At 37.2% G+C, this 20,307-nt stretch overlaps 1 protein-coding gene across 7 annotated transcripts in view; it reads left to right on the top strand.

Annotated features, from left to right (window-relative positions):
- LOC105838590 (pleckstrin homology domain-containing family G member 5) overlaps positions 1–20,307 on the top strand; it is a 149,592-nt gene that overhangs the window by 89,878 nt on the left and 39,407 nt on the right. For all 7 annotated transcript variants that reach the window (XM_036292321.1, XM_028193356.2, XM_028193359.2 and 4 more), the window contains one exon: positions 18,128–18,373. In XM_036292321.1, the coding sequence (XP_036148214.1) occupies positions 18,128–18,373 (246 nt within the window). The remainder of the gene's footprint in view (positions 1–18,127; positions 18,374–20,307) is intronic.

Raw genomic sequence — 20,307 nt, 5'->3', positions numbered from 1 at the left:
ATTTGACAGTCTACGGTCCGGTGTTATTTGCCGTTGATCAATTATTAATTAAGGTTATTTGACAATTCTCTCTGTATTTTGAAGATCCATCTTATAATTGCCAAGATTCTCTATTGAAAGCAATTACCAAGATATTTAATACTGATTGTTACAATTGTTACATTAATTAATTTAATCAACAAGACTGAAAAATTAGTTAAATTTTCCTCGATATTCGACGATCGTTTCATCTATTAACGACAGTAACGTAACGTGTATCGGGCTTATTTCAAAATTTACCGGTAGTCGCAAGACAGGCTTAATCCCCAGTTGCGTTTTTGCCCCCTGTCGCAAAATAGAAGTTACTGCGGTCGGGATGTTTTGCAGCGCGCGCCCAATTTCTAGATTTAGTACAGCTGGTGCACGAGAACCTTGAAATTACATTCCCGCTTGCGAAGCTTTCCGTGTGCGGGACGGAGCTCGATATTGTTATACCGTCGGCTTAGCGTTACCCCATTCACAGAAACGGACAGTTAAACGAGAAGCGACGGGTGACATATGAGAGCTCTCTCCGAATATTTCCTTGTACGAATCAAAATGTTAAACAATGTCTTTATTGATTAGGTGCAAATTGTAACGTTAAAGAATTATTAGCTGAGAAAAATTTTCACGTGCTTTATGAATTTCTGATAAGAATTTTTTAATTCTTTAATTTTGTTGCTTTTTCTTCTTTTTAATATTACAGCATATTCACTTAATTATTTTCAAAGAAATTGTTAAAGCTCACGAATTACAGAAAATATACGTATCAAAGAGAATTAAATCGTATACTTTTTTTGCTGAAAATACAAGACTCAAAAACATGCGCATAAGAGTACGATAAACTGAATAGCGGAGCAGCGTTTAATTATTCTTATACACGCTTAGCCTAATGTACCGAGTGAACTTATGGAGGCCTTTAGTACTCTCTGGAAGTTATTAAATTCTCAGGAACGTCTCAATAGCTTTGGTTATCGAGCTCGAAAATTTAGCACGTGAATAGGTTTGCCAGCCTATTGCGGTTTACTGAAGCATCGGACGTCCAACAATCTTGGATGATATGAACTGGGTTTATAGGTAGACTATCGGGGCGGTTAATGTTCTAGTCGTGGTCCATTATTATCGGACAATAGGCTGTCTATACATTAATAACGATGTACATTCCAGTGATATATGCGAGCAAACAGTAGAGCGCATATAAAGCGTAGATAGTTATCATTTCTGAAATTAATGTTTCATATTTTTGTACATTATTTAACGATAAGAAATTATTGACAATAGACATCCTATACGTATATGTATGCGTATTTGTCGTCTGTAATAGGTCAAAACTCGAGGCTTATATTGTCTCTTAGAGAAAAGAAAGCTTCGTTTTAACGTTCGCCAAAATGTTTATATAAAAAACGATGACACGGAATAAAACAAACACATATGAATGAAATTCACGTATCTCAGAAACGCATGTCGACCGGAAAACGTTAATTCCGTTAACCAAAATAGAATGCTTGCGCTGTAGAAATTGTTGAAGCGAAGTTGCATGGATTGCGAGGTATTACACCCACGGCGAGAATTGGAGACCTGGATAAATTTGCAATTTTAGTTTGTAATTTGTATTCACTATTTACGTAATGTGATATTGAACGGACCGGAAAGCAGCCCTGCGATTTACAGGCTACGCACAATGTCATTAGAATTACGGACTTTTATATAAATCTAAATATGAATTATGCGCAAAACTTAAACGAAGATTGAGCAACTTCAATTATAGTTTAAATTACAACTATTTACAAAATTATCAACTGTGTTTCTGAGAGTCTGTCGATTTTATCGTAACTTTACTTGTCATTGTCGCATTGTCGGTGCGATGTACAGATCGAATTATATTTAGCTCGTGGGATTTCTCGCAGTTACCACAACCACCGTGTGCCTCCTCCTCTTGCTTCAACATGCGGATGTTTTAGCAAGTTCGAGCGGATAAGCTGGAGGTTAGGAGAAAAGGGCGAAGGGTCCGCGTTCGCGATCAAACCGTAAAGTTTTATGTATTTATTCAGCTTGCCGTTCGGTACGAACGCATTTCGACCAAACGCAGACGCGACGACACGGGGTTCGGTAAGTTTGTTAAACAGAAGTTGAAGAGTAGAGCCGTAATGCGGATCCAGCCGTTTTTGCGCCCTCGCGCACTTTATAATAACTGTACGAAGATAAACGCCGAGAAAGACTTTGTTAAGTGAATTGTCAAGTGGCTCGGTGCACACAGGGCAGAAATTCCGTGTGGAGATGTTTCACTCAACTTCCGTCGTGCTCTTATATCCAACTAAAATGGATTGCACATTTTGGTGAGGAAACTTTCGACGAGACGGGAAATTGCAAAACGGATATAATAGATACAAAAGTACATATTTAAGATGAAAACATAGAATTTGCTTATCTTTTGTTATTTAAGTTGTAATAATTGATTATATGGAAAATCTAATATAACGTACTTGATAAAGTATCCTTTTTTATATTAAATTCCTGTTATTTATATTTTATTTATTAGATTAAAATTGTACTAATTGTAAGTAATTATATTTAGAATAATTATTCTTTCCCTTGCGTTTAATTTAAATAATACTTATTTAATATATATTATTTTGTTTTTATTAAAAATTCAAACACATACATATCAGGTTTCAAGAGAACGTAAGCTTATTCTTTCAATAACTAAAATGTGGTTTATTAAGTTTTAATTTGGTGGAATTCTTATAACACTATAAACTCATTTGCGAGAAACTTTACGAGGAATAATCCAACCAACTTCGAACAATACACAATTAGGCTAAGTGTGATAAATTAGCAATTATAATCACCGGGGACCATATCCTAATTACCAAGATCAACGGATGATATACTTATCGGTTATTGTACACAATAGGGCTATGAACTATTTTAGATTATGAGTAAATTTTTTACGTAGGAAAAGACAAGTTTAATGCATATTATTATACAGAAAAATAATAAATCTAGTCTACTGTATTTTTATATTTTTTTTATTTTAAAACATTAGATTGATATAATAAAATTCACACACATTATAATGTACTCAATCTCAATATGTGTTTAAAATGATTAATCAAAAATAATAAACGCGAAAGAATAAAAGCGTATACGAAGAACGTGCATATAACATATTATCATACATGAATTATAGCTTATTTTCTCAATCTTTGATAATATTTTTGGGACCCACATAACATATTTTCGCAGATTGCATCTAAGCATAAGATACAACTTTTTTGCTTGAATATATTGCTAAGATTTAACTTATATGTTATTGTTATCTAAATGTAAAGATATAATTACTTTTATTAACAAAAAATATTAGAGAAAACAAAATCTAAGCGCAATGCACGAGCAGTGATAAGATATGTTTATAATAAATGACACTTTTCTCTCTCTCTCTCTCTCTCTCTCTCTCTCTCTCTCTCTCTCTCTCTCTCTCTCTCTCTCTCTCTTTCTCTCTCTCTGTTACGTATGCGGTGACCAATCAGAATTCAAGCGCTTGCCGTGACTTGCCGGAATTCGACCTGTGCCTGGTTGCTGATTGGTCACCGCATGCGTTTACCGGAGCTCACCGCATACATGGAATTTTAGCATTAATCATATACGTGAGTATTAAAAACACAGTATCTTTTAACAAAGTACAGCAAGATACTGTAACTTTATCTTCCTCTTTATTGGTTTCTAAAACAAAAAGAAACTTTGTATCGACAGACGATATTTTTACTAAGAAAAAAAAGAAAAACATTAATTACCTTCTTTAACGCTTTTTACTTTAGAAATATACTCAAGTATGTTATAATTAAAGATGCTAAGCATACTACTGGAAATAATCTTTTAAATATTATTAATTCCATATTTTCCTTGAGAGCCCGCGTCCTTTCGAATATTCACAAATATAAATCCTATGAAATGTTTTTTTAATTTTATCTCATCCTTAAATAACTTTATTCTTGGTTTTTTGTTCTTACGTTATTAAGAATACACTCAAAGAAGGTGCAATAGAAGACTATTGATTATTTAATACTTGTATTTTTTAAATTCTTGGGAATTTACTTGAGACATACTTCTAAATCTTTATATATTAAATACAAATAAAAACAAGAAAACCTCTTGCCTCTTGCTCAGTATTTGCAACTTCTACTCTGATCTGAAAAGAATAATTTTGTACTTAAGTTTATGCTGCGTTTAGCTTATAACGTCATACGTTTCATTTTTATCTTACTTATTATCATATATTATTCCTTAAATTCTCTCTCACGTGCTGGTATATAAATATATTTTATACACGAACATGTACAATATATTTTGTATTCAACAATTTAACACTTTTTTCTGCATAGAAATGTAATAAATGTAATTTAGAATATGATTATTTTTGTTTGCGTAATATCGCTTATTAGAATTAGCATTTATGTAACAGCTAATCAATTTCTTAAGTCTTCTACAATAGTGTCTTTCAGATAAACGTAGGTTGAGTATCCCGGTATTAATCAATTTAATTGTTATTCGACTATCCTGCAGCTGTCAGAAATCTGCTGTTGACCATTTATCACTGCATACAGCTATAAAGCACGGCTTAATTTCAGTTTCATTCAAACATGTCTGTACACGATCGTTGTCCTAGTTTTTGTTGCTAAAACGCGATGCAAAGTAATCTCCGCGTTTTAACAATCGGGGCATTCATGATACTCGTTCATCGCGCAACTTTTAATTATTATATCCGGGCATAAACAAGAATGAAAATGATATTTTCAATGCACATTTAATGTTTTTTGTTTGATGCTAAAAATAACTTTTATTATTGCACACGATCTGGGAAATTATTTTACATTGTTTTACATACGTTAGATAACGTCTAATATTTTTAGATCACTACCGATTGATTAGCCGCTGTGAACATGCAAAAACACTGAAACCAATATTACACAAAGAGATAATCGGAAAAATAATTTACTTCAGAAAATAAAATATACAGAATCGTATTTTACATTCTTATATAGGTAATATATATTAAAACGTGCCGCATTTGTATATATCTTGAAATCGAAAATTAATGCTCCCAAACTATAATTTTGTTTCCTTTATTTGTACTATTTTTCAGTGCACACGCCGATAAACTAGACATATCGACGTTATTCGTATCGATGTTTTACATGCCCGTTCTATGTCGTCCGAAGATATTCTGACATGAGTATTAATATCGCGAAGCCCATTCCTCTTCTCGTTTCAGAACACAATAAGGATGCTGGCTAATGCGTTTCCTTATCAGGGCGCCGCATCGAGAAAAGCATGTTGCCACACCAATCGAAACTTTTCCCGCTATATATTGCCTGGCGCAAACTTTTCCCCTCAGCGCACCTGTTTTCTCTAAGTGATTTTCTGCAACGTAAACTTGTGCACACCGGTATGCGTACAATATATGAAAGTATATGCGATCCATGATACTAGCGAATTCGTCGACACTTTGGTGCATCGCACTCTCTTTGCTACGTGGAATGCAATTTTGCATGTTCGCAAATTTTTCGATACATTTTCGCGTGTCGAAAGTTTTTAAATATCCAAAAAATGTTTAATGAAAAATTTGCTTAAAAAATGTTTTAATACGGATAATAAATACCCTTTGTCAAAATTGGGATCTAATAATTTCAAGAATGATCGCTAAATTATTTTTTGCTCAACTGCAATTTATTAAATTTACTTATCTAATTTTAATACACATAAAATTAATTAAATTTAAAATTAAAAAACATAATGTAGTAAAGAAAGAAAGTGCAAAAAGATTATATCTAACACGTTTACTTGCTTTGCAAAAATAGTTGCAAATTCTGACATACACGAACCGCACTACAAATAGTAATTCAGCGAGTTTTGCTATAGTCGCAGATAACACGGAGAACTTCGTCTATCTTGTAATCGAGAAGTTTGGATCGAAAAGAAAATTTCAGAGAAAAATATCTTTTCGACATATATATAGCTATATAAAAGAAAAACTTACATAAAATAATTTTTTGCAGTGTGTGTGTGTATATTTTGTTATTAAAAATTACATGATAATTAAGACTTATTCAAACTTTTTTTTTAGTTTAAAATAAATATTTCTAATCATTTTTACTCTTCTATTTTCGGTGTTGCGGCAATATAAAATTTTCGTCATTCAAAAGTGATGTCGTCTAATAATTAATAAACATTATTGATCGAGGTGGGCGTGGAAATGCAGTAAAAGTTGAACTTAGTGCAATTTTCGTAAAGTTTAGGATACTGTTCCTTCAAGTTTGCCATCGAAGAAACCGAGACTATCGCGATGCAATTTATTTCATGTCGTTTCCCACAAACATGCTGACTGTACTCGTACCGTGCTACGAGTACCTTCGTCGTAGTAGTTCGTCGAGTTTCGGTATAGTCGCAGATAACGCGGAAAACTTCGTCCATCTTGTAATCGAGGAGTAGTTCAGATCAGGAAGAAAATTTCGAAGGAATATCTTCTTTCGATATAGATACATCAATCGTAGATACGTCGAAGAGTATTGAAAAAAAATGTAATATCTACCACATGTTGCGTGATGAATAATACCAATTAAATATTCGATTAAGAAGTAATAGTAATTTCAGTTCTTTTACGTTACTTAGAAGTCTAAGAAGTTTCTTTGTAACTCTCACTAAAGATTACGAACGTAAAAATTCGTACAGAATATATTTAATTGATATTATTTCACTCAGCATTTGCTATATCAATCACCAACTTTCGTGAATAAAAATCAGAATATAAGAGAGTGAACTTTCCCAAATGTTAATTTCCATATTCAATTAACAGTGCAGTCACTATCGGATATCCGATATTGGTTTTTTAATTTTTTTATGACTTTAGATTCTGGAGCTGTACAAGTTTCTGTAAATTTTTAAAACCGAAAAAGCTTTGAAAATGTCCTTACGCTTGTCTTCTAACAGCTTCTTAAAGCTTACGTTTGCGAAAACAGACAGATGTTCCGACGAACATAAATATTCAAATACTTGAGTCCCTTTAATTAATAACGTCATATTATCACAATTGACGAAAACGCGGTACTTGGAGCAATTCTTCCCTTAACAGCTTATGGCAGTACAAGACAACGTATTCCACGAAAAGCACTGCTAATAAATCCTAGTCATTCGCTGCAGGCATAGTGTGCGCAGTAATGATTTAAACTGCAACTCATCAACACGGACTTAACAATGAACGACGCGTTACTTGTTGTATTCCGCGCTATACAACAAGAATCAACAGCGACGTTTTGCCATTTCGATATGCATTTATAAATCACGTTTTACCGTGCGCGACGATTGTTCCGCGGTAATTAAATAACAATATGTAATATGGGAACAATAACGCCGTAGCGAAAATAACGCAAATTTGTGATAATTAATTAAACAGCGATTATGACTTTGTTGCCTATTATTATAAATTGAAAATTAAATCGCGAAAAGTTACGTGGAGGGGAGAACGAAATTAAAATGTAATGACGGGGCCTCTCTTGATGGCAATTTGTTAATTTCATCTCTTTAATAATTACATAATAATACAATAACGTTACACGGTGTAATGGTGACTGTAATACGGCTGAATGTAACCTAAAATCTGTAGTGCAATAATTCGATAAATATCAAGAACGCGCAGCGTCGAGAGACAGCTCTTTCTCCGATCGCGAGGGGACCCTCTCTGCGTGAAATTGCGCTCTGCCACGAATCACGGACGGACGACTCTCGTTAGCGACGCTCTCTTCGCTTAATTGACAAAAAGCTAGGAGGTCCTACGCTGAATTGACAAAAATCAGACTCTCTCACCGATGAACAAACGAACGGCCGTCCGCCAGAGAACGCGACGATAAAATTCGCGTGCAGCGCGACGCCGCGCAATTAGTTTCCTCCCCCGGCACGGCAGCCCGGGGCGAAATTCTTCTCCCGCGCGGAAAAACGGAAGTTCCGGTGGTGTGTTCGACATTTACGACGCAATAAAATCGCCCACCCGATCATCGTTTCGATTGCCGTCTGGCCAGCGCGCTGCCTCTCGATTTAATATATTATCGCGTCGGCGGATAATCTGAGATGCTTAATGGCGCGTGCGTACACATATTGGTTCCGATAATTCATCAAATCGTAACTCGTTATCCGTTATAAATTTCGCTGCAACGTTTTCAACTTTAGCATTTCCATCTCCGTCGGCGTTGGGAGGTCGTGGTGACATTGGCGCGTTTCGCGCACACGGCGATTTACATTCGCGTTTCATTTACATTTATAGCGAATTAATACGTTGTAGTCTCTCAGGATAATAATCTTGTAGCATCATACTAGTAAATATACTTCTGTATAATATACAAAATATAAAATATACAATTAAGGGAGAAAATACATTGCAGATCTTTTCGCTCAAATGCAGTCGCTCGTATAATTCGTTATACACGGAGAGAAAGATTACTTTAGATTTAATGAAATTTATTAAGAATAAAGAAAAGAACAAAACCGTTTACTTGAAGATACAAATATGATTATTTGATTATTTATTAACGCACTCTTTTCATTTTCTTTAATTACTCTACTTTTTCTTCACTTCCTAATCTAAATTTAGATTATAATAACTGCTCGCGTAAATGAGCTGTCGACGCGCGCGCCTCTGTTATAGAACTCGATTAATTCCCATTCGAGGAAGAGCATAATTCCATCTGCGACGGGCGCTTAAGTGCCTATACGTATATAGCGATTTTGCGCGATGCCACGCGCGCCAAAAAGGAAAAAAATGGAAGCGGGAATAAACGGGGCGTGCAAAGAGATATGACGGAATGAGGGAGAAAGAGGGAAGTAGGACGTCAAGAAGGACAGTTAAAGGCGTAGTACAAACCGTTAATGGTCAATTTCAACGTACGAATAGGTTTAAGTGAGCGAACGAAGTTTAAGCAACAGTCCGTCGCGACGGCGGCGGAAGTCGGCAATTAAAAGCGGGGAATGAAACGAGGAGGGTCCCGACGGTGGCTCGTGTCCGACCTTACACTCTCAAGGATCATCCTGGTCGATTAACGTCGCGGAGTGCCGTCGTATTCTTCGGAGATGGAACACGCACCGTACGACAGTCGATGACGAACCGCGACTCGAGACAATCGTTGTGGACAGTCGGAAGGGACTTGAGGGACGTACTTCGAAGGCGAGGGAGAAAAGGCTTCTCGTACAGATAATAGATTCCTCTTGTTCCTAGTATTACGGGCGCGTTGATAAGATAATGGGCTTCTCGGCTAATCACGCGACTCAGAAAGGCAAATAAGTATTGGAAACTTTTAACTGGAGGTAGGCATCTCGCTTCAAAGGAATTTTAATTTTCAGTCCTCACGTTGAGGGGGCGTCCAATTTGGAAGTTGAAAAAGTTACATTGACTTCTTAATAAAGTCTTGGCGCCACCGAACGCATTCTAGATGTAAATCAGTAAATATAAAATGTCTGTCTTGCCGTAATTACGGAACATCCCTCCAGGAATATTTTAAGAATGAACCAGTCAAGATGGAAGGAGGATGGTTCATCTGTGAAAATGTGCCGCGCGTATCGCGTAACTTCACGCAATCGAGCGTCATCGACGAATCCGCGAGTCATATGTCGTCCGAGCTTGTTGATTTAATTTCCGAGATCGCGGGCGCCGTTCATAACCGAATTTACGCGAGCGCAAAATCTCGTCGCTCACCGTCCCACTCGATCCAATTAGTTGCCGCCGTCACCGCCGACCTCATTTGCTCTATTTTAATTATAACCTTCGTTCTAGCGATTCCACCCTGATGAAGAGTATCGCTGTCGGCAAACCTGTAGTAACCGAAACTCCTTCTGGTCTTTGAATTACCACACTCGCGAGGATTTTTTTTTAACGGCCATCATTAAAATTGAAAATTAAAGTACTCTGGGAAAAAATATGGTTACAAATCCACTTTGGAGCCCACGATTAAGAAATCAAGTTATTTGGATTGCTCGTAATCCTAATTTTACGTTTATTTTTTCAAATTAACTTTGGATAACTAAAAATTAGCTATTTTATTTATTTCAAAGATTTTTTAAATTGTATTAGTCAAATCTCTCAATTAATTTCGTCGATATTTTTACTCAAGTTGCATTAATTAATCCAAATAATTTAATTACTTAATGTTGGACCTCAAAATCGGTTATAACTGTATTGTTTTCTACCAGAGTAACATGAAATATTAAAGTTATCGTTGGCAGCCAGAAGATCAATAGTAGCAGCAATTTTAAACCAGTTTTTTTTTTATTCCAGTGAATGAATAATGATTTCTGGTAAGCTTACAAGAATGTTTTTCTACTTTTTTTTAACGTTGAAAACAAAGTTTCGCTTTTCCTTGTTAGCGTAATTGAAAAATGGATTTGTTTGGTTTTTAGTCGGTAGATTTAGTCGGAAGTCATTTGGGGCTGACTGTGTAAAGGGAAATATTTAATCTACAAAAACCAAACAAGTCTATTTTTCTTAAATTTGGGTTATGACAGCAAATCATTTTCTATCAGTAGCGTCACATTGTGGACAATTTTGTTCCGGCAAGAAAGGATGTGGAAAATAGGATAATAAACATAAAATTTAGCAAGAATCAAACAAGTCTATATGCTCTTTTTTTTCAAAATATTAATTAAAGCCTACAATTTAGTTCTTGTACCGTATTCACATAATCGATTTGAAGATGAAAAGATTTTTGTTTTTCTAGAAATTTAACTTTTTAGATCTCTTCGATTTTAGTACGAAACTTTTTTTAATTGTATATTTTATTATGTTTAAAGTGTTGAGAGAAAAGTGTGTTAAATTTTTGCTGAAGACCAACCGCTCAGAGTTAGCATAAAAGCCGTAGCCGGATAAGAAGGGGGCAATCACCGTGCGGATCATGCTCATTTTTTTTGCTTTGATTACTATCAATGTCATTTACAATTTAGCACCAAACATGAGCCCTTTTTATTAAACCATTTTGGTGTAAATAATAAATTTTTTATGGGTACCTTCTACCCATTTTATTACTTCCAAAAAATTATGTAAAAAGTGTCCCAAGATTCTACAAAAAAATTTCGTAATTGTGCAAGACATTGGGACTAAAAAGAGAACATTTTTTAATCAATGTTTCTATCATTAGAAACAATATTTGGCTAAATTGTAAGTGACACTGATAGCAATCAAAGCAAAAAGAAGCATGATGCAGGGGCAGATGACCTCCTTCTTATCCGGTTACGGCCTTTTGTCGCTGCTGCCTTCAGATTTTTTTATCGCGAGATATTCACAAGAAATCACATATATTACTTTATATTCTAAAATTTAATTATAATTTATTTTGAAGGCGTTTATACCAACGATGTCTGCAATATATTGCTAACATTTGTCAACAAATCCTAACATTTCACTCCGCTCTGTAAATTTAACGCGTCAGGTAAGCTGAATTATTTCCTATTCCGTCGCTCACGTGACGAAATCAATCTCGATTTCCCTTTTCCACATGCCGCGCCGAAGATTCGATTTAACGTCCGTCATGTTTAGACGATGGATTGACGAAGATTGCGTCGCTTGCATGTGGCCGGGACCATCTGTAAATCCGCATAATCTTCGGAACAACAACCGGAAGGAAAACGCGTGACGCGCGGAAAAATCGCGAGGCTGCATCTCCCCGGTTATCGTCGATTCTTTTTGTTTGACTCGAGAGAGAGAAAGAGAGAAAAGGAAAGCAGAGGCGTGCTCGTTGCCAAGTCGCAATATTAAACTTACACGGCACATTTAACCAGCGACGCATTCTCAGCTACTCCATTAAGTGCACCGTTTTCTGGGTTAACGTTCGCCATGGTTATACGTAATACATTCGCTTTACGACTAATATCGCGGATCATTATTGGCGATGTTTCAGATATTAAGGACAAGTTTTACCGCCCTTGCGGGCGCATTTGCATTTTAACAGCCGCGTGGGCAGGCGGCGGGGGACTCGCGAAAAAAAAAAGAAAGAAAAGAAAATGTGTCGCCGCGCGGCAACGATATCGCGCCGTCGTAATCTAAAATGGATATTTCACCGTTATGAAGGTCGATAGTTCGGGGGTAGTCTGCGCGACGTTTTTAAGACGTCCCGTAAAGCGGAATTAAAAATATATATCGCGTCATAAAATAGCGACCGTAAAAAATTTATGTCCTCCGAAAGATGGATGTACGAGCTCGGGGGCACGAGGTGCTGCACAGATATGATTTGTTTCTTCCATATCTATTTTTATTTCGCGTAAGTTGTTCCTCTTCTCCCCGAGGAAAATCCGAATGTATCGAACGCGAACGTTAATACGTGTGTGTCACATTTCAAAATATTGTCAAAAATCTATAAATTTTATTTTATTCTATTATTCCGTTTGAGTATCTGTGTAAAAATTGGACAGAATTTTCTTACTGATTTGAAAGTTTTTTTATTTTCTTGATTTTTAGGTGAAATGGCAAATTTGATAAGGAAATAGCATTGTAAATTGAAATCCAATTTCGACAATTTTTAAATTAAACTTTTATTTACGAACTTTTTGTCGTTGATCAAGAAAAAAGAAAAAGCCTATAAATCTTAGACGTTTTTTAAAATTTTGTTAACTTTTTATTATAAATGCAAAACATTCTAGAATTGTTTGCGTGGTATTTCGGTATCTCGAAGGCATTAGCATCCTTTCCTTCCCACAGGAAGCCTCCTCGGCTCGCGCGCGTGCGCCCCGAAACGCGGAAATCGGAAAACGTTTCACGGCCTGAGAGAACTGCGAAATGCTACGCCGGAATCTGGAGCGATTCAATTCTCGCTGTACTAATCGATGGGGGCGGCTCGCGTTCGAGTTTCCGGGTAATTAATCGCCCGTCGAACCACGTCGAATGGCTGATTTTGGCGTATTAACGCGCGGGGCACAGCTGCGATCTTGACGCGATACCGCGTTGCCTACGCGACCACCGCGCCGTGACCTGACGAGGATTGATTAACCGTGGGGTAATTAATGAAAACTTCATTTGATCGTGGAACAATGCCAGTTTCGACCTCAGATAAGCTATCCTGGCCGCGCGCTCGTAATTGACGCCGGAATTCAGGGGCGGGAGAGTTTACGGATTTAACAAATTGATAAGGCGACAGATACAAACGAGCGGTCGGTGTTTTCCGATAAGGAAGCATATTTCTCAAACGGACAGATGTGTCGCGAATATAATTACGTGAGTTCCGTCATGGCGAGACGGAGTTCGCGTGTACCTACCTATACGTTTCGCAACGATTTCTCGCGAGAAAAGAGAAAACGCGAAAGCCCCGCAAAGCACGAGCTAAACGCAAATCCGGGAAGAAGTTCGTAGAAATGTCGAGGAGAAACTGCCGTTCACGCGCGCGCGCGCGCACTAAAATTCAGATTTCCGCGGTTGTCCCGGGAAATCAAATCGCGTACGCTCTTGCGAGTAAAACGTTTCGCGCGCTGTGCTCGTCTTCTCGAAATATACGGAAGAGATGTATCGCGTGTCGTAATGTGGAACGAAATAAAGATCGACGTGTGTCACGCGTCGACTTACGCCGCAGGACTCCGGTGCATAAAGCGAAATGGATGGAAGTGCTGTCGGTATATCGGGGGGGTGAGCGGCAGGATTCATACGTGGAACGATTTAATACGCGTTTCCACATATAACACTGTAGTAAAATAAAATACGTTACGGCCCTCGGCCACTGGAGGGTTTCGCGGAATAATATAAAATGCGCGGGATACATATATCGTTCGTCCATACGATAAATCCCACGACCGACGTCACCGTAAATCCGTAGAATGTCGGAATGAGAGAGTGCGTAAAGTCGGAGGAAAAATGCGATGTTTCGAGAAATTCCCGAGGAATTTGAGCGAAATATGTCGCGATGAAATGAAAGATTAAGTGTAAAATGGAGCGCGAAAACAGATTCGTCTAAACTGAACAAATAATGTCAGGATCGCCCTCGATGGATTGATCTCGAATCGAATAAGTTAGCTCGTACTGTTGACTTTTTTTACTCCGGTCCTGCCGTGATTGATGATTTATTTGTACGAGAAAAATTGTCGTATTTCCAAGACTCTGTATTATTGATATTATAAATGTATTTGTAAAAATGCATCAACAAATTTGCCAAATGTTATAATTTTTTAGGGAAAACTCGATTGAAAACGAAACCTTTGCCAAGGTTAGATTTCCATCAAAAACAAAGTTATATTTAAACTGAAAAAATTACTGACTTGTTATTAACAAAATCAAATTGAAAGATATACAATGGATATTTAAGTAAAATTGTAAAATGCCGATTTTATTTTATCTTTTTTTTTTTTTTTACTTAAATATAAAAATATGTACAAGACGATAAAATTGTGTCGAAATATTAACAAAATAATTTTATTACAATTATGAATTTAATTTTTTGGGCGCACAAGATATTGGAAATTTATTTTATGCCACGAAAGCATATATTTGAAAACCATTACTGGCAAGAGTTTTCACTAAAACTTACAATATTTAAAATTTGCAGTGTAAAATAATCAGTGTGTCCGAACAATGTATAGTTTCATGACTGTATTTTATTCATCCTAACTTACAGATTTCAGCAAACTCTTTTAAAGCTAATGTTTATAAATCAAGAATTATGAAAATAATGTAGAACTTTTTATTTATTTATACTCGGGGGTGGGATGTACGGCCTAGATTTTTTGTTACTTTCGCACTCTGCTGTTTTTAGTGGAAGAACTTTACAAGTCGCGCGCGGAACGTACGCGATCGGATCTCATTTATATGCACGTACGTGTTTTTCAAGCTACAATATATCGCGTATCTTGTAGACGCGGCATCCTCGAGGCGATGAGCTCGAGAAACCGTCTCCGTGGATCTGCGGTGGTCGTGTAGGAACTACCTTCAATATTTTTCGATGATCGTAGGCGGTGCATCGTTTCGGCATTATTCACAATCTCTTCTCATCTCGCGCACCGTCATTTTTGTCCCACGACGGCACCGTAGCATATGCGAGTCCCAACGGGACCGAGGGTGGAATAAGATCGAACGATCAAAGACAGCCAGGGTAAACAACATATGCGACATACATCAAAGTGTGTACAGGCGACGAAAGTATCGGCGTCCTCGATATCGTTGCGCGAGAGCGTAATTGAGTTACTCCTCGAATTTTGCGCTCCGACTTTCTCGATTATTTTTCTCTTCTTTTTTTAAGAGAGTTAGTTGTTGTTGTACCAACTCACCTTTGTCGTCGAGGAAACTAATGATAATAGTAATTAACGAGCCGATTACCGAATCTCTAGTGAATCTTTGATTGAAACCCAATAGGGATAAAATATAATAAGGAAACGTGATTCTCGAGCACGACCGTAATTCATGGCTTATTCTTGCAGCACGACGTTGTCATTTGAGCTGTTATCATTGAGCTATTATTGACAGCCTGTTCCCTAGCGCGCAAATCGCTTCGAGTGCTTTCATCAGTCAGGATAATTGTGCCTCGAGCTCCTTTGATGGCTAAAGGAGATTCGACACGACGACGCAGATCGGTGTAAATATCCTGTTTTCGCCCTAAACGCTCGAGATGGGTGTAACTCAATCTCGATCTGCCGAATGAAACCGTTGTATCGCTCGCGATAGAATGGTAATCGCGGTCACTTTAGAAATCGGATACGATTCGAGCACAATCGGGGGAGGCCTCGAGATGATAATCAAATTTATCCATTCAAGATATATTTGTGTGTGCATGTTGAATTTCAGCTTCTGCGTAATTAATGATTTTATTCTACTCTCGAGTTGCATTAAATTATTGTATGTTAATCGTTACGTATTTTTACGAAATTTCCATTTTCTACATAGATTAGACAGAAAAGAATAATTTATTTGTAACAAAGTTACAGTTACTTACACAGTTGCTTTTTTAGTTACTTTTTTTTAATAACTATAACTTAGTTATATTTTTTTAATAACTCTAGTAACTATTTTTATATGTCAAGCTTATTCGTCATGTGCGCTGCGTTCAGCAGAATGTAGTGATAAATCATCTTCAAGAATAGCTACTATTATATAAATGTTAAAGTTGAGACTTTACTTTTTAAAATAAGTCCCGGATTAATCTACTCCGGCCGGATGGTTTTATTACAAAGTTTGAATTTAGTGAACTTTTTTAAATAAAAAATATTAATCCCTTAATTTTTATGATGTATTCCAAGTAAATGTATTAATTCATTATTAATTCAATTAATAATTGCTTAAATTTTAAATGTTTGACATTTTCAGCAGTTGATGTACAATTAATATTGTTTGTTTTTGAGAGAAAAAAACCTATAACTTCTACAAAGTCATTTGTTTAATCTTGGATATTTAGTTTTATTTTTCTATACACGGATCAGACTTAATCGTTCGCATCACTATTTAATGCGTTCATTTATTTTACATCGACGTCAGAAATGGCGTGTGTATATTTTTGGAAGTCTATCCGTTAAACAACTTATTATTTATACAAAGAGATCCGGTACTTCAGGATTCCCAATACTGCCCGGGAAACAATTGAGCATTGTTGCGATGCTCGAATTATTTATAAAGGAATATGTTTATGTGAATATAGGAGCATCTCGCGCTAGTTTCGGAGAAACCGTAAAAGTTGTAAGGGAGTCTTCTCAAGAACTCATTGACCGAAAGTCTCTCGTATTGATCGAATGTATTCAGAAAGAAAATTTTCTTCAATATTGTTATAAAAACAGGTATAGTTCGTTCTTATGACAGGCGTTGAAGATATTTTAAGATTGATTAACAAAACACAGCGATTAATCTTCACTTTTGTTTTTCTTTTTTTACCAAGAATTTAATATTAAAAGAAAATATCACTTTGGATATATAGTTTCGTTAATGGAATGTATATAGCCGATGAATTCTGATCTCAATCACTTAGGAATAAGAAATTTCCGCGTGTACAGAATCAGAATAATCGCATTATACATTAAACACTGCGCGATTTACGTGATTCGTTCGTAACTAACGCGATTATTTTGAATTGGCTTTACAAATGTTATTACAACGTTATTACTTCTTCCTAACTTTAAATTAGGCAGTAACACGCTTAGCTTCTCGTTATAAAATCAACGCGCCAGTCGCGCCTTCCTCCCCCATTTCCAGCGATGTCTAAAGTTACACGTCGTTTGAAAACTACCTCGCTTAAAACCGTCGTATGCAAAATGACGAAAACTCGTTCTCCCCCGTGGCCCAGTTATTTAATTATACTCATGCGTTTTGCTCTCCGATAAGAGAGGGAGGAAGGGAAAAGGGGGAGGGGGAAGGGCAAGCAACAGAAATTCGAAGTGACGCGATAAGTTATTGCGATGGCCGAAGGGTAAAGCACACAACACGTAAATCGATAAAGACACACACGACGGGAATCTCCCGAGACGGAAGGCGGGGGAGGGAAGAGGATCGATTCCACGCATAAATCGATGGTCTGCCTCGCCCAGGGGTCTCGCGAAAGTTCCCCTGGGATTTATCTCTCAGGAAGTCGGCGTGTTTACGCGCCACAGCGTTAATGCCGGACCGACCATCCGATCCTCCGTCGATGCGTCATCCTCCGCTTCGCTCCGCTCGCTCGCCCTCCTCTCGAACGCTCCTCGCGCATACCGGTGCATTTAATTGCGGCCGCAAATTTGTATTTTTATGATTGACCGTTGACGTGCGCCCGCTATAACGCGGATCGCATTATTCGTGCTTGCGAGTCTCCGAGGCGTTCCGCTTGATCTCTGAGCGAGTAATTGGAAGATAATTGCGGGAAGGGAGGAAGAACTAAATGGAATCCGTAGGATGAGATTGTCTGCAATGATGGATGGTGAATAATTTATGAGTTCACTGTCCTAAGAGATTTTTAGAATCGCGTCGAATGACGTAATCAGAAGAGAGAAACGTTTCCTTCTTTTTTAAAAATGTTTCCTTTTTTTACGGAGCATGTTGCTAAATTGCACACGTAGCACGCGGTTCTCGTTTAATCGAAAACCGGTCGGGATATCTTTTTTTTTTTTTTGTTTCTAACGCATGAACAATTTATCGTTACAGGTACGTTCGAGGTCACTGACTCAATTGGACTCCCTGAGTGGCAGCATGTTGGACACGGGGGAGCATCATCTGGAGGGTGATCCCTCGCAGCAGCAGCCCCATCAGCTGCACCACCATCAGCAGGCCCATCAGCTGCAGCAGCATCCTCTCGGTATCGAGTGCAACCGGATTCGATTTCTCGCGCCGAACGCAACGCCCGCCGAGATCGTAAACTCCAATCGCAGGCACAAACTTTCGCGATCTCAGGTGAGCGTCTTTCTCATCGAAAAAAAAAATTTGATGAGTACCTTTTCTTGATGCGTTACGCTTATTTTTCAGCGAAATATATATCGGGGTTTCTCTTGAATTTCCTCGCTTCCTTCCTTGAATATAATAGAAAGGTTTAGAATGGAAAATTCAGTAATTTAATATAAGTAGAAGTGAATTGAATATACGATCTTTATTTGTTTTTATTGTTGATATATAGTATAAATGGCTCACAAAAAGATTTTGTATTCAATTTATTCTTATGCCTATAGTAATGAGTCGAAGTTTTTCGAGCTTTCCACACATCACAAACCTTTTTACTCCCCTTAAACTTCAACGAAGTATCGCTATGGCTTTTACAGTGCAATTTGTAACGAGACTTCTATTACAGTAACTTCTCCTTCGTGTTTTTATATCTTCTGACGTGTTGTTATATTAGCGTATCACTTTTAATTAAAAAAAGAAGAAACTTTAATTCAATATTTCTGTGAAAGTCTCAAATAAGACTTTTTCAGACTGCCGAAAGCTCAAATGCATATCACAATTTTACGAAACGCAGACAAAGTTTCGTTATTAAATAACTTGGCAATTAACTCTGGAGTACGTTAAGTTTCCGCCGAAGTAAAGTTATCTAAAGTTATTTCAAATTGTCTGTAATACTAGATTCTGTTGTTTTACTTTTAGGAAAGTTTCAAGTTATTTCTGTTCTTTCTTTTTAATCGCTCATCATTCACATTTTAATCTGCCTTGCGAAGAAAAAAAAATAATTTTGAGCTTCGAAAAACGTTGTGTAATAAACAGACATGTATGCGCGAGAGTTGTATTACTATCTCGTGTGCCACGTGAAATATTTACGCTGAAGAGGTAGAAAATATATATACATAGTAAACGAAAAGAAAGTGTCGGACCGGTAGCTTGAAAACGAGACATTGGAATTACACATGGTTTTTTTATATAATTTCTCTAAATATTCTAAAAATAAGATAAAATCAATTATCGAAAAACCAATAATTTATGAAATATTTTATGTCAAAATATGCAAGAATAAGGTATAAAATATCTTGTATTGTTCGACAAGTTTACTTTAATACCTTTTATTTGCAGAAAATTCGAAGAATTATGTGAAAAATCCCGTCACTATTGAAGAACATGGTGACGATTTTTATGATATTTAAAAATTGATTTTTTTTTTTAAATTAATTTTATTATTTGTCTCTCTCCAGACCGTACAACTTTTGTATGAAAAACTCTCAAATATCTTACTTTTGAGATATTAATTTTGTCTGTCCGACACTTCTTCCTCACCCTGTATATCCGGCATGGAAATAAAGGGATTGCACGTACGCGAGAAGTTCGATAACGAGAGAATCCCCACTTTATTCGCGGATTCCGCTTTATCCCAGCGCGACGAGCGAATAAAACGGATAAAACGAGGCTAGCTAGAGCTCTCTCGTCGTCACTGCATCGCGGGCATCTGAAAGAAACATAAATGCTCCTGTATCTTTCGCGCTGTTCGCGGGAACGCCCGAACAGGTGAAATGCGTCTTCCTTCTGCTCCGGCACAAATTTCAAAGCGACGACGACCGGGTAATACGGGGAAACGTGCGCGATGCGGGTGACCACGAAAATCATACAACCGATGAAACGCAATACTTTCACTGTCCGCCTGCATGTGCTCTCGTCCTTTCGCCACTCGCACCACACGGTAAATTTCGTATCACGATAATCGTAACGCGATATCCGCCCGCAAAACGGAACCGTATACATCCGCATCGAAATATCATCGAAACGCGCGCGGATTGTCTGCCACTCGATATGCACAGCGGATTCGCGCTGCAGCCCATTTCGTCGATGTATGCAGTGCCACTGTACGCGAATATCTACACCCGAATCGGGAAAAGGTCGATTCTTCGCGTTATCGAGAGACATCTCCG

This window comes from Monomorium pharaonis, chromosome 9, assembly GCF_013373865.1.
Source record: "Monomorium pharaonis isolate MP-MQ-018 chromosome 9, ASM1337386v2, whole genome shotgun sequence".
NCBI classification, from domain to species: domain Eukaryota; kingdom Metazoa; phylum Arthropoda; class Insecta; order Hymenoptera; family Formicidae; genus Monomorium; species Monomorium pharaonis.
Note: the sequence above shows the minus strand (reverse complement) of the source record. Positions and strands in the feature narration are given on the sequence as shown.